We start from the raw sequence: 16,063 nt of genomic DNA, 5'->3' as shown, positions 1-16,063 counted from the left end.
GATTTTTGTGTTCTGCAATTGTGAGTCCTGGAGCTGGAGGGCTCCTGGGGCTGGAGGGCAGGGCAGGGGGCAGGTGGAGGCCTGCAGAAAGTCTCTGCAGCAGAGTGTACACCAGCAATGCTTGACGCTACCTGAGACCCAGGAAGAGGATTTTATGATGTTCTACCCTCAATGAAGGCAAGGTTGCCATGGTAACATTGGACAGCTAAAATAGCTATAATAAATGCTGGGTCCCTAAATTGTGATGATGAACTTGAACATAGTTTCCTTGGTTCTGTGGTTTATTCAAAAGGTGGTTGTTCCTCACCTGGGTAACAAATAAGGTGTTGCAGACATGAATTCTTACCACACAGACAACTTTCTCTACTACCGTGTTTCTCCTAAAATAAGCCATACCCCGAAAATAAGCCATACACCGAAAATAAGCCATAGTGATAGGCAGTTTAACCTTGTAGGTTAAACTGTACCATACTTAATAAATAAATAAATAAGACATCCCCTGAAAATAAGCCACCGTGGGGGTTTTTTTAAAGAAAAATAAATATAAGACGGTGTCTTATTTTTGGAGAAACACGGTATATGTTTTTAGCTTAGAGTAGAATGGTTTTTTGAATTCTTTATTTCCAGTTTTTAACCCTATCTTTTATTGATCATTTTAATGTTAGTTTCATTTTTTTTTTTGTAAATTATTACTATTACTCATTAGATTTATATACCACCCCTTTATCACAAGATCTCAGGGCGGTTCATTCACACATTCTATATACAATAAAGCAATAGAAGTTTTGTTTAAATAAATGAATAGATATATAAAATGCGGATCACCCTGTCCACTGTATAGAAGCAACCCTTTTGAATTAAAGGATTTAGCCAACAAAGTTGTCCTGTTCACACAAAGACTTCTGCTTGTGCAATGGAGTTTCCTCTTCCTTTAGTCCCACCCCCACGCTCCCCCAAATCTATACTTGAACTCCACCCAACTTTCCAGAGCAAATTTCAGGGGGGGCCCAGGGATGCAAGGGAAAGGGGGAAAGAAATGCTGCTGCAAAGGCAGAAATCCTCGCAAAGATGAGGTGGCTTGGTTGGATACATTAGTGAACATGAAAGAATAATGTAGATCCTATCACAGAAGGTTGTGAAAGCCATGACACTGGAATGGTGAAACAAGCATTGCATATTAAACTGGTTATACCTGACTTTTTTATGACAATCTGTCAAATCTGACTGTGGGAAACTATTCATATGTACTTTAAATGTTTCCCTACAGCAGTCAGTATTTCTTTACATCTGTGCATGGAGAATCGATTGGCCTTTTTCGGTCTTTATTTTGTCTTTTGGGACAATGAATTTTTTTTAAGGCATTGGAGATTTTTAGGTTTCTGCTCCTCTTGCAGCTCTCCAGAGCCTAAATATTATAGTCAGTATATACATTTAATAATTTGTATTTGTACTTGTATTTGGATTTGTTTTTGGCATCCGTCTGTCTAGATAATTTAAGAGCGCACTATCAGGAGTGAAGTCAAACTGCTGGAGAGTTAAAGCACCTGCTGTGGCTGTAGAGACAGATACAGGAGAGACATGTTTTATTACAGGTATGGCAGATGAAGGCGTCCGATTCTATTGCAGCAGATGCACTGTGGTTTTTCTTCTCTCTGCGCTCCTCTAATTGTCATTTTCCCCTCTGGTCACTGCTGTGGATACATAACATGACTGTCTGTCTCCAGGGTTTGTAGGGAGCAGCTCTTATCTGGTTTAAAACACAAGCCCTTTCCGTCATGTAAAACAGAAATAAAGATAATGGGGGTAAATGGTTTTGGGAATACTTGTGTTATATGTGATTATTAACAATCATTTGTTATATTTAATTGAGCCCTGAAGAAAATTCCCTTCTCTAACTAGGCAGAATGCACCTTAATATTCACTTCTCTGAAAAATGAGAGTTTATGTATAGTGACAGTTCCCATTTCTCTGCTTTTCTGTAAAGTTTTCATTCTTCAATAACTTGGAATAAAGGGCATTACTGTTATTTTGAATCCAGTGGAAATGTCAGTCACCTGCAGAACTTTAATTCTAACATGCGTAAGCATTCATAGACTGAAATCCTCTCTTTATAGATTAGCAAGTCAAATGGAAAAGAAAATGTTCTGAAGAGCTCAGATGCATTGTTTATTTATTGCATGATACAAATGAAGCTACTCGTTTATTGCACAGAATAGAAACATTTACCCTCTGAAGTACACGTCTGGAAGTTCATAGGGAGGAAAAGGTGCCTGGGTGAGTGATTAGGAGGAAAGAAACTGCAGAGGAAATAAAGGGTAAAGTGGTACCCACCTTCACTGCACCTTCACTCTCAATTAGATCATCCCAAAATGATTTTTTAAAACTACTTCACTTTCAGGAAACTATGTTGGGAAAACAGGAGTTGTGGAAACAAAATAAAAAATTCCTTTTAATAAAATTAAAAATAAACTTTATTGAGATTAAAATGCATATACAGAATCTGGACACCTAATCAAAATAAAAAATAAAAAAATAAAACATTAAACAAAACAAAACAACGAAACACTGATGATAAATAATATTGATTAACCAAATGACTAAATAATGAAATAATAATTACAGAATACAGACAGAAAATTTAGAAGACAAAAATTAAACCCAAATATGTAAAAATCATAATAAATCATAATAAATCATAAATAAGTCATATGTAAATCATAGATGAATCATATCTAAATGTAAATACACACACACACACACATCATATATAAATCATATTTTTTCATTCCTCCTGACTACATATATATACAACAACCAAAAAAAGTAACAAAACAAAAAAGAACTATTTTTTCCCTTACTTTACACCCCCTCCCCCTCTTCTCCCTTTAAAATTGACTTCCAGTCACCCTTTACTCTGGTCTTTTTGTTTTTTGATTGTGTTTTTTACACATACTTTCCTCCTCTCTTCTTCTTTTGTTTCTATTTTGTGCCTTTCATATATCCGCTAAAAGATTTGTTTTTTCTATTTGTTTTTTTATATTGTTTAAATGAATTCCAATTTTTCCCCAAATTTTCTTCTTTTACACCTTTTGCCCTTCCCGCTCTAATTGTTAAATTTTGATAATTTATCAATTTTCCCACCCAATCCTCTTTTTTCGGTACTATTTTACTTTTCCAATTCCTTCAGTAGCACCTTAAAGACCAACTAAGTTTTTATTTTGGTTTGAGCTTTCATGTGGAAGTTGCCTTGGGGGGCAATTAAAATGCAAAAAGAAACGCATGCTCCCTGAGCAGAAGAGAGTGAAGCTCTAGCTGCTTGTGATTTGAGCAAACTGCATCTGTGAATGAAGCCTAAGACCAGGCACCCCCAAACTTCGGTCTTCCAGATGTTTTGGACTACAATTCCCATCTTCCCCAACCACTGGTCCTCTTAGCTAGGGATCATGGGAGTTGTAGGCCAAAACATCTGGAGGGCTGCAGTTTGGGGATGCCTGCCTAAGACTGTGTCAAGACGGTGTTCCCTCTTCGCAGTAACACTCCAGTACACTCAGCGTGATATTTGCAGTCTTTATTACATATATATAAAAGAACAGCTACAGTTCAAAATCACGTGTCCGAACCTGTACAGTCAGATTCGGGGAGGGGCTTCTTTCGATTCCGGCGCCAACAAAGTAGGTGTGGAAACCTCGCGAGACGTCTTTGATCTTTACATTTCATTTCCCTCCTTGCCTGTGCTGATGTGAATTCCCCCTGCCCGCCCCCCACTTTCTGAGTCTGAACTTCCTTCTCCAGGCTCTGGTGGGTTATAGGGCTCTTCACCATCTCTGACCCCCTGCTCCACCTGACTGCTCTCCGCCCCCTGTTCTGCTTCATGCATCATTTCCCTGTCTTCCTCTTCTGACAGTTCCTCCCCTGATGAAGCAGTGTGTTCTGGCTCTTCCCTGACAGACTGCCATGTCACACGACTGGCTCATGTTCAGCAGCTTTTCAACTAAAATGTAGATCCATTTCATCACTAAAAGAAAAAAAAAAGGTTTCTCTAAAATATTCAGTTGTTTTTCAGGTGTTCCAGGATGTGGCTGCTGGTTATCATGATGGTTGTACAAGGCACTGTGAATCCAGTAGAGTCCACGAGCAAAACAGAAGTGAATCCTGAAGTATATATGAATATTGTAAGTTAAGCTCTTGAGACAAAGCAGCACTATAGCAGTGTTAGTGATGGCTTTGCCCTGGTTCACACATTTGGTAGGGATGCAGTGGTGAAAAGTGGGAGCAAATCTTCCCATCAGGCAGCTGACCGTCACAGTAATCTGGGCCATCTAAAGAGGTGCCTGACTATGTGACCCCCCAATTAAACTGATTCTTTCACTCTCTTTCATGGGGAAAAATTCACATATTTTGACTTAGTAGGATCTGAAGGGCCCAGGTCATGGTGAAGCTATTCTGGTGCCTTCCCTGACCAAACAGGGAAACTTGGGCCATGCTATTTTTATTCAAGAATACTGAAGAACTGTCAGCAATGTTCAATATGCATAAAATATAATGTTTATACACATTGAAGTCTGCAAATGAAAACTTTTACAAAAGGTTTTTTTTCAAATTAGACAGGCTTGCATTAGGCAAGAGAGGTTTGTCTCTAGGTAAATGCGGCGAGGAAAGTGTTTAGGCTGACTGACAGGGCCATCTCCAGCAGGTTGGGTGCCCTGGCGCTGAGGTGCAGAGATTGCTCTGGCACCCCCGCCCCCGCCCTCGCAGCGTGCAGCATGGCTTCCGCGCGGCTTTGCCACACAGCGCCCCCTTGCCTGCCCAGCATCCTGGCGCCCTGCGCCACCGGGAGTACACCTAGAGCCGGGCCTGCTGACTGATTATTCATCCTGAAAACCAAGCAATCTTTCATAGGAGGAAGGTCAATCTTGAGAACTCAGTGTCCACACTGATTAACATGCAAATTGCTTAGCATCTATCTATGGGACCAGAGACAGGAAAGTTTATTGAACTGTATTAAAGACCCAAAAGAAGACGGGACCACATTGATTGCTGGTTTAACAGCAATGCACTGCTTTGTGTTTTGTAATGTTTATTTGGAACTATTTCAAGATTTTTTCCAGTAAAACTTTGGAACTCATTTTTGTGTTGGAAAGCAAATTCATTTATACTCTGCACAAGGTCCATATCAGGAATTCCACGTTCCGCAACTCTAACAAACAGTGCTTATGCAATCATTCCCATAACTCTTTGATTCTTAGAAATGGCTGAGTCTTCCTGAAGACTTTCTACATCCAAATAGATTTAAGAATATGCTATGACAGAAGGCCTCTTCAAGTGTTTCGCCTGAACATGCAAATGCAAAATGTGTGCCTGAAGGTGGCGTTGCTTCCACTTCTGGCTTCCCTGTGTTGAGCAGGTCTGAATGTAACTTACTTACAACTGCCTTACCAGCTTCCTCGGTATTTGGGACTCTGTGTTATCAGGGGTCACTTTTGTGAAGAAGTTTCTAAACAAGTGCCTCTGCTAGCCCCTTCTGACATGATAACCTCTCTGGAACATAGCTGCCAAGTTTTCCCTTTTCTCGCGAGGAAGCCTATTCAGCATAAGGGAAAATCCCTTTTAAAAAGGGATAACTTGGCAGCTATGCTCTGGAAGCACACAATTTGATTCATTAGATATATATTGCTCTACACTTTAAAATGTTTCAGAGCAATTTACACTGTAAAGGTAAAAGTAAAGGGACCCCTGACGATTAAGTCCAGTCGCAGACAACTCTGGGATTGCAGCGCTCATCTCGCTTTACTGGCCGAGGGAGCTGGCGTTTGTCCACAGACAGCTTCCGGGTCATGTGGTCAGCATGACAAAGCTGCTTCTGGCGAAACCAGAGCAGCGCACGGAAACACTGTTTACCTTCCCGCCAGAGTGGTACCTATTTATCTACTTGCACTTTGACGTGCTTTCTTACTGCTAGGTGGGACCGAGCAACGGGAGCTTACCCGGTCGCGGGGATTCGAACCGCCGACCTACTGATCGGCAAGCTCTAGGCTCTGTGATTTAGACCACAGTGCCACCCATGTCCTTAATTTACACTGTAAAGGTAAAAGGTAAAGGGACCCCTGACCATTAGGTCTAGTCGTGACCGACTCTGGGGTTGCACGCTCATCTCGCATTATTGGCCGAGGGAGCCGGCGTATAGCTTCCAGGTCATGTGGCCAGCATGACAAAGCCGCTTCTGGCAAACCAGAGCAGCACATGGAAACGCCGTTTACCTTCCCGCTGTAGCGGTTCCTATTTATCTACTTGCATTTTTGACGTGCTTTCGAACTGCTAGGTTGGCAGGAGCTGGGACCAAGCAACGGGAGCTCACCCCGTCACAGGGATTCGAACCGCCGACCTTCTGATCAGCAAGCCCTAGGCTCAGTGGTTTAACCACAGCACCACCTGTACCTCATATTAAAACAAGATCTTTATTTTTTGAGCCACGACTCTCTGTTTGCTGCTCCTCATTTGGTGGTCTTCATTCACTTGGAAGATGCCTTCTCATGGCCACCCAGTGGGTAAGTACATACAGTGGAACCTTGGTTCTTGAACGGCGTAGTTGGTGAACAAATAGCCCCCCAAATGCCGAAAACCCAGAAATAAGTGTTCCGGTTTTCGAACGTTTTTCAGAAGTCAAATGTCTGATGTGGCTTCCGCTTGAATGCAGGAAGCTCTTCCAGCCAATTGGAAGCCGCACCTTGGTTTTCGAATGGTTTTGGGACTCGAATGGACTTCTGGAACAGATTAAGTTCGAGAACCAAGGATCCACTGTATTTGTTCCCATGAACAATTCAACAGACCAAACTCGACTCATAGGAAAGTCAGGACAAAATTCATTTCGTCACACCAACATTAGGGTTTTTCTAATCCCTGTAGAGTGAAAAAATCCGGTACTGGGGGTATCCTTCTGAAGAATACGAAGTTATTACAAAGGATGGCTACTTCCTGAGCCTAAACAGAATTCCAGGAGGTAAACTTGAGGGGAAAAGTCGATTGTAGTAGAGGAAATAAAGGCTGCCTCTTTGCACACTAGCCATCTTCTTTTCTCCTAAAAGGGCACAGTTTGGGCCAATAAGGAAAGAAACACCCCATATGTGCAGTGCAACAACACTGTTCCTGGCAGAGACCTTCAGTGTCTACAACTGCCTCGTTAGGGAAGGCCTACTGAAAAGAGTTGCTGTGCTTATTAGGCCTGGCACTCCTGAGCTGGTCCTGTTTCTTCTAATAAAGCCTTAACTTCACTCCTTGTGATTAATTGCTGGTTCCCTCTGGCTCCCTCCTGACAGTGTGTTTGGTACTGAACAGGCAGCCTGGAGGACCAACAGTGGAGGACGGACTGATAGACAACCAGTCCTGTGAGCGATTGGCTAGAATGCTGATAAAAGTCATGAGACTCTGAATTGTGTTTGATGCGTAATGCCAAATGAAACAACCATGTAATGCAGATGTGACTAAAACTACATTTGCTGTAATTTCCTCTTCTATAAAGCTGCCAAAACTATTTATGAGATGGGGGAAAGCTGCTGAGGGCACTCTGATTTGGATCAAATAATTTTGGGGTGGATAATGCGTGTATACCCCCCCCTCTCACACACATACATACACAGTGCCTGTCTTCCATTCCAGGAAAAGAAAACCTAGCACTCTTAGAGACTAGCCCCCTAATTCCCATACATTTTAGCCACTGCACTCTGCACTCTTAGTATGAGCATTATGAGTGGCATTATAGAGGTTTAAATTTCTGAAGCTTTTTCATTTTTCAGGCTCAAAAGCTGCTATATTGCTGGTTCATGGTTTGACCTTGGAAGGCAGCGACTGGATAGCAAATCCGCCTCATCAGAGCCTGGGTTTCATACTAGCAGATGCCGGATATGATGTCTGGATTGGAAACAACAGGGGAAACTCTTGGTCGAGAAGACACCAATCCCTTACCATTGAAGAAGAAGCATTTTGGGATTTCAGGTAAGCTCAGAAAAGGCTGGAATTCAGCACTCAGGGGACTGTTGCGTTTTTCTCCCTTTGAAGATCTCCCCTGCATGAAATAACTCAACAAGGTATACTTGATGGTTTGAGAGTGAAATCAATATGAGATAAAGTTTAATAATTTTATATATATGCAAAATGTTTTTCAACAGTTCACAAGGACATAAAATTCCAGCATTGAACACACTCTGGAAATGAAAGGGAACTCAGCCCAGTCCATCACTGACTGGCAACACCTCTCCAGAATTTTAGAGATAATAATAATACGTAATAATTTATTATTTATACCCCGCCCATCTGGCTGGGTTTCCCCAGCTACTCTGGGCGGCTTCCAACCGAATATTAAAAACAGTACATCATCAAACATTAAAAACTTCCCTAAACAGGGCTGCCTTCAGTTGTCTTCTGAGTATCCCAGAAATAATTGAGGGTGGCAGGATTGATCCTGGGAAATTGCAGGTGCTTGATTCCTTGGTGCGTCCCTGGAAAATTATATGCAGAGTTTTGGTCACAATTTTGAGAGTGGGTCAAAGGTCAGAAGAACCCCAGCTCCATCATGGCACTGTCTCAATCTAAGTTGCATCTCCCACAGGTGAATTTAAAGAAAGACTCCTGGTCCTGAATAGTTTGATCCTAAGCATATTTACTCAGAAGTAGTGATGGGTGAACTACTCTTGACTTGATTGAGAATTTGGCTGAGCAAAAGAGCTTGACTTTTTTTTTGGAGGGAATGCCCCTCTGAAAACTCTCACACTGCTAATGATGTCACCAGATATGTGATGAGGTTGGTGATGGTATAAATGGATACTTACCTCCTGGCAGAATTACTCCAGGATTGTAACCATAAACTGTTTTCATTCAGCTTGAAACCAAATGTTCCTGGAGAATATTCTCTTTTTGTACATATTTATCAGAATATCATTTTATCTTCTTACCTTCTCTTCGCTAAAGTAACCAGTGCACGTGAGCATAGCATAGCACACACACTTAATTATTATGGATGTCTCCTGATTTGCAGTTTTCATGAAATGGGCATCTATGACCTTCCTGCCATGACAGACTTTATTCTGCAGAAAACCGGACGGGATAAAATCTACTGTGGTGGCCATGCTCAGGGATCCACCATAGGTATGTCAAGCATAAAGGTTGGCATTTAGCTGTGAAAAAGACCTGTGTAGTCTGTGACTGTATTCTATGCTGCCCCCCACTCAGGGGCAGTAGAAATGCAGGGGAACACATGTCAGGGGTGCTTTATCCAAGAATCAGATTAGCTGAAAAGGCTGGGTGCTGAACTTCCTCCTGGCTGCTTGAGGAAAGCAAATATTGGCCTGGTCATCACATTTACTGTTGCACAACACACACCTATTGCATTGTTTTACCTACTTGTACTCGGAGACTCAAAAACCACCATAAAGGTGGTTTGTACAGACTGCAGGGCCTTAGCAATATTTCCAGTTTTGCCATTTACCTTCTTTCCTTTCATCTGCATAACAGGTAGGTACACTCCAATCAGCAGCACTAGGCATCTAGATTCTAGAAAATTGCCCAATCTAATTCTATATACACACTGGTTGATAATTTAAATTACTAATTTGATTACAAGTTTTTGACTGTAAATACTGATTTGCTTTGCACACCCTCCTTTCCCCGTTAAAAGAATGCTAAATGGAATTTCTCATCTTTTCCTCCCAGCTTTGGTTGCATTTTCTGTAATCCCTCAAATGTCTGAAAAAATAAAGATGTTTTTTGTCATGGGGCCAGCATACACACTCCACTTCAGTATTAGTCCCATTATACAACTGCTGCGTATGCCTAGCACATTGCTCAAGGTATGTGTAAAAGGGTCGTTTTCTTATTATCATGTAGGGTTTACAAGATCAGTAATGTCAAGTGTTACATTCTTATCCAAGTTTCATAGGAAAATAAAAATAAACAAGCAAGGCTAGCTTTTGCGGGGGGAAACAAAACTAAATTCATTTACTTTTTGTCATGGATGCCATCTCTGGGGCACCGGGTGCCAAGGCACCCACTAAATGTTCTCTGTGGGTACCCTGCCAGGCAACCCAATGTGTTGCATGCTGCAGTGGGGCGCTCTGTCGGGCCCTCCCACTGCAGGGGTAATGTGTGACATCATGCGCATGTGCTGGGCACTAACAATGTTGGGTGCAACCTGGTATACCTGTTTGTTTTTTTCAATGTGAGTAGTTTTGTGACCAAAACAAATTTCTCTTTAAATACCCCAACCCTCCCCGAATAAATAAAGACACAAGACACGGTGAGTAAGGTTAATGGGCATAAAAGGCCACAACTTTATTGATTACGGATGCAGAGAGGTATTGGCTTAGGCATTGGATCTAACCGACTATACCCGACTCCAGCCTGTTGTGCTGGCAGCTTGTGAAGGGTTAACCACCATTGGGTGAGCCCTGTGATGCAGATCAACTAGGAACTCATGCTGGGGCCACCAATAGGGGGCGTGCCTTAGGCCCTCACCTACCACGGCTTTGGACTTGGCCACGCCCCTGGACTCCTTAAGGGAGCACCCCTCAGCATTTTGGGGGAGGTGATGGCAGCAAACTCCGCCCCCCACCTGTAACCTTTCTGAGATAATCCAATGCCTAACTGCCAAAACCAAAATTTTGACAAGTTGCTATGAGGTAGGCGAAAACCACAAGGTTAGAGCCAATTTGCCAGGTGGGAAAATTCCTACCAGGCCCCTCAACGGCAACCAACCGAGGTCCATAGCAATGTCAAAAGGAGAGACCTGCCTAGAGGGAGGGTGGGCGGGAGAAACCGGAGCAGCTGGGGGCAGGCACAAAGAGGCTGAGCCCTGGCCGCACGCTTGCTTTAAGGCAGCAAGCCATGCCCTGGGACGTCCGGATTGGACGCGCCGGAGAGCGCTGTGCCCGGGGCCCAGCCTATGGCTGGAGGGATGGCAACCATCCCCCCCAGCACGTGAAGGGCTTCTGGGTGCCTGCAACCTCCCTTCCTGCTATGCCGGAAGGGACTTTGTCGAAAATGCATACACCCCTAGAAAAAAAAATCCAAAAGCATTGTCCTAAAGGATTTTTGGGAAATCGGTATTACAGACACATCTTAGCAGGAAAACTTAAAAGAGAAATTCAAGTTTTAGAATACCCTTAACTTTTAGACATTTATTAAGTTAAGAATGGTTGTGGCAACTTTTCATGGTGTATTTGTGTTTTGGGTGTGTGTGTATATGTATATGTGTACAGTATTTGTATATGTATATGTACACACATATATACGTATGGGTCTACGTATGCTTATACATATACATATACAGTGGAACCTCGGTTTACGAACACCTCGGTTTACAAATTTTCGGTTTACGAACGCCGTGGACCCATGGGAAAGTTCGCTTCAGTTTATGAACGCTTCAGTTTATGAACAGACTTCTGGAACCAATTACACCCATGCTTCGGGTTAAGTACGCTTCAGGTTGAGTACTCCGCGGACCCGTCTGGAATGGATTAATCCACTTTCCATTACTTTCAATGGGAAAGTTCGCTTCAGTTTATGAACAGACTTCCGGAACCAATTGTGTTCATAAACCGAGGTACCACTGTACATGTAATAACTGAAAATGATCCTTTTAGAGTTGAAATGTAAACTGAAAATGAACTTGCACACAAGTTTCTGTGGAAGGTAGCATATAAACTAAGTCAGTCATTTGATTTCAAAGAGCACAAACTCTAGCAGTTCACATGGGTTAAGAACATAAGAAGAGCCTTAATATATCAAAACTTTAGACTCTCTCGAGTCTAGTGGTCAACCAGATGCCCATGAGAAACCTGCAAGCAGGACCTGAGGGCAGTAGTTCTCCCCACACTTGGGATTCCCAACAACTGGTACAGTGGTACATCGGTTCTCGGACATCTCCCTTCGGGTTTAGGAACGCCAAAAACCCCAAAATAAATACTTCCATTTTCAAATGCGCCTTGGAAGTCGAACTGCTTCCAGTGAGTGCTTTTCAATTTTCTCAATCGCTTTTGCAGCCAGCCCTTTGTGCCTCAGTTTTCGAACGTTTTGGAACTTGAATGGTCTTCTGGAACGGATTACGTTCAAGAGCCGAAGTACCACTGTATTCTGGGCACACTGTCTCTGCCACTGGAGGCAGAACAGAGCAGGAAGCTTGTCAGAGATATAGTGGGACCATGGAAATAGCAGGGTGCAAAGGATCCACTCATCTCCCCTCTACATACACACACACACACACTGGAATGATGCTAAGGGGAAAGCATATGGATATAATAATGGGCCACAACTTTATTTAATTTACAGGGAACTGTAATAAGCAGAAGTTGTTTAACTCCACCCTTGCAGCAGAGCAAGATCTAAGAGGGCACATCTCCCACTGTCTAGCTTACCATACATAGCATCATACAATCATAGAATCATAGAGTTGGAAGAGACTTCCAATGGTCATCTAGTCCAACCCACTGCAATGCAGGAGAGTCTACAACCTCCAGACGGAGACTTCTCCAATGTCGACCATGGGCAATTGCCTTCCATCCTGTCTCCAAGCACCAGATCAGTCAATTGGCTGATATCTCGTTCTTACTTGCTTATGCCAATGACATATCTGACTGCCTCATTTCATCCTAGCTTAGATGTGATGTCACCAAGAGTAGTTCGCCTCCCACATTCCTTTGAGCCAACTGGCTGTGAGAGGGTGATTGACTAAATAACTCTTCACCATTAAGATGCCTCAGGCCATGTAGCCTAGCTCTCAACCCTTCATTGTCCACACTGAACCTGCCAGAAGAGGGAGCTAGCTCAGATTTCGCTTTCCTACCTACCCATCCGCAGGAGAATACATAGAATGAGTTGGGTTATTATCAAAGCATGGGTTATTGTTGTGAGTTGCTTTGGAAGCCTTCACAACTGAAAGCTGGCCCATAAATATAGCAGAATCATAGAGATGGAAGAGACCCTGAGTGTCACCAACCCAACTCCTGGAATGTGGGAATTAAGTAAATAAAATTAGTACTTATGTAAATAATGCATTTGATCAAGTCAGGACAGCAAAATCTGTAATCCTGGTTAATATTATAATATGAACAATATTATTGTACAGATCAGAACACATCTGTTGCTGTATTCGGAAATATACTGGTTCACTATGAAAAGAATCTATGGATTTTTACAGATTATATTTGGCACGAAAGAATTCTGCCTGCTGAGTCCCAAACTCAAAGAACTTTTGGCTCCAAAGTGCAGCTGCCGACCGGTTGATATAATCTGCAAACAAGCTCTTTTACTTATCAGTGGATTCAACGAGAAAAATCTAAATGAGGTATTTATGTGTGCTTCAGGTAAATATCCCCCTACTCTACACTTTTCTATTCACACTGCTCAAAAAGGCTTAATTCAAGCAATGAAAATACTTAATATGGAAAGCATCAGGAAAACTCTCCAGCACTAATAATAAAAATGATTATTTTGAGTGCTTGGTTTCAATGTAAAGAAGTTACAAAGTTGAGCTTGAGGTGTGCGGATTTTAACCTGCTGGAAAATAAGACCATTTTCAAGAGTTTGTCTGACGTGGCTTCTGCAAAGTCAAAGGTTGGATGTGTCACTGGCCTCTGAATCACTGTGAACTCCAAGTTAAGAAGGATTGACTTGTGATTTCTTAAAGGAGTGCCAGTTACCTATCTATACATGCATTCATTGAGCCATCAGTAATACACTTGAGCAACTAATAGAATAGCACTTGGCTCCTTTTGATCAGCACAGCACTGCTCCCTCCTTAGCTTATCCCAGGAAGCCATGCTACACATGCGCAAAAGACTATGTCTCCATACACACCAAAACTTTAAAGCTCATACAAAGCAAGCACCAAAGAACCTGGGAGCTGTAGTTTAAGGACGCTGGAAATTGCAGGTCTAGGGGGATGATTTTTGTATGGTCTTTCAAAGCCTGGTATGCACACAGTTGCAGACACCGATTATTGCAGGTTGTGGTGCAAAAATGTCCTCTGAAGTGGAAGGAGATTTAAATGCACCTTTTCTTTCAGAGCCGTACTGATGTGTACACATCAATATTCCCGGATTATACTTCTGTGAAAAATATCATCCACTGGAACCAGGTACAGTTAGGAAAATGAAAAACATCTGTTGTGCATTCTCTACCTACAATAGTGCAACATAATATTTTTTTGTTTAAATACAAGGAAGCTGCACTTGAGCCCTGAGCCTGAGGTTCCTTACCTCTGATATAGAGCAATAATTGTGGAATACTCTTCTTAAGTTGTTTCCTCTCCTGATAATCTCTGCTTTGATATCTTGGCGAGAAGCACACATGCTCACACAACTGTGGTGTTATGTTTCATTTTCTAGTCTGGTAGAACTGGGGAATTCAGATACTTCGATTATGGCCCAAAGAACATAGATAAGTACAATCAGGTATGTATGTTTTTGCTTGGATTGGATAAGGATGTCTAGGAAAGGTCTGGTTCCAGCAGCGGCGGAGCAAGCCGATTGGGCGCCTGGGGCGGCATGCATGCCCTGTGCCCAGGGGCGGGGTGAGCTGGGGCAGGACGCTCTGTGGGGCCTCCAAGGAGTCTGCCTGCCTTCTCCCACTCAGCCGTCCTGCAGCTGGGTGAGAAAGGCAGTGGGTGGACTGTTTGGGGCAGCGTGGAGCCTGTGGGTGCCCAAGCCACCGCATCACTCCCAGGAGAGACACGTGGCTCAGGCGCATGGCAGGGCCTCCCCAGTGTGTGCCGCCCGGCATTTTGTCACCCCCACTGTACCCTCCCATCCTCCGCCCCGGGTTCCAGTGTCCTACGTTGCACACGTGTTCTAATTATCTTCATTCGCAAGTTCCACCTCTGAAATTTTCCAACCAAAAATAGTAGTTGGCTGGTATAGTAATACTTCCACGAGGGTCTTCAGCTTTGCTGGGAGTGCACAGCTGGGAATCCCTTGAATTAGAGTTTAGAAATTCTAAATTCACTTTAGGTTACATTTCAGCAGCATCTGTAGTTTATTCTTGTTTTTTCTTCTTTTTCACAGACAACTCCACCCTTCTACAGGATAGAAGAGATCACAGTCCCAATTGCGATGTGGAGCGGAGGACAAGACTGGATTTGCAGGCCAAAGGAAGTTGCGCAATTGCGGTCTCGAATCCCTCACCTTGTTCACTATAAGGAGTATCCAGACTGGAACCACTGGGACTTCATTTGGGGCATTGATGCTCATCAGAGGATGTACATGGAAATCCTTGACCTGATGCAGAAATAGCTGTGGGATTTCTCTTTTGTTGTGCAGGGCTTTTCTTCAATACAGGGTCTTGCATACTGCTGCATTATGGAATTTATTTATTGCAAATTTAACCTGCACAGCAAATTTTAATTAAGGTTTAATTGGAAAACCAGAGAATTGTTGTTTTATGTTAATTAAAAGCAACCTCCCCCATATTTTTAAGAAGGTCTAAGGCCCATAGCTACCAAGTTATCCCTTTTTAAAAGGGATTTTCCCTTATGCTGAATAGGCTTCCTCGCGAGAAAAGGGAAAACTTGGCAGCTATGCTAAGGCCATGTGCAAGGAGAAGACTCTTCAAGGTCCAAACACATATGGGCAAACCATTTGGAATGCAGCTTTTGTCAACAATATGTTTCAAGGCTTTGGAAAATAGCATCTGTGTTCATGTGAGATAATGCTTTGTTTGTATGGAAATGTTGCAAAAGCATAAAAGATTGAGTCATTATTGCATATGCTATGGCTTTTGGCAATAGATTGGATGTAGTTCAATTTTTTTGCACACAAATATTAAAGAAATATAAGTTCATCTAAATCTTGACTTCATTTGTTTATCGGTCCGGTATACCTGAAGGAGCGTCTCCACCCCCATCGTTCTGCCCGGACACTGAGGTCCAGCGCCGAGGGTCTTCTGGCGGTTCCCTCACTACGAGAAGCCAAGTTACAGGGAACCAGGCAGAGGGCCTTCTCGGTAGTGGCACCCACCCTGTGGAATGCCCTCCCACTAGAGGTCAAAGAGAACAACAATTACCAGACCTTTAGAAGGCATC

At 42.8% G+C, this 16,063-nt stretch overlaps 1 protein-coding gene across 1 annotated transcript; it reads left to right on the top strand.

The window, feature by feature from the left end:
• Positions 1-1,271: 1,271 nt before the first annotated feature.
• LOC118096277 (lipase member M) lies at positions 1,272-15,740 on the top strand. Its single transcript, XM_035137859.2, has 10 exons — positions 1,272-1,592; positions 4,064-4,172; positions 6,904-6,997; positions 7,791-7,989; positions 9,029-9,138; positions 9,703-9,839; positions 13,184-13,330; positions 14,051-14,122; positions 14,373-14,438; positions 15,048-15,740. The coding sequence occupies exons 1-10, from the start codon at positions 1,579-1,581 to the stop codon at positions 15,273-15,275; spliced, it is 1,176 nt and encodes a 391-aa protein (XP_034993750.2). The 5' UTR covers positions 1,272-1,578; the 3' UTR covers positions 15,276-15,740.
• The last annotated feature ends 323 nt before the right edge of the window (positions 15,741-16,063 follow it).

Source organism: Zootoca vivipara, chromosome 5, assembly GCF_963506605.1.
Source record: "Zootoca vivipara chromosome 5, rZooViv1.1, whole genome shotgun sequence".
NCBI lineage: Eukaryota > Metazoa > Chordata > Lepidosauria > Squamata > Lacertidae > Zootoca > Zootoca vivipara.
This window is presented reverse-complemented; position numbering and strand designations above follow the sequence as displayed.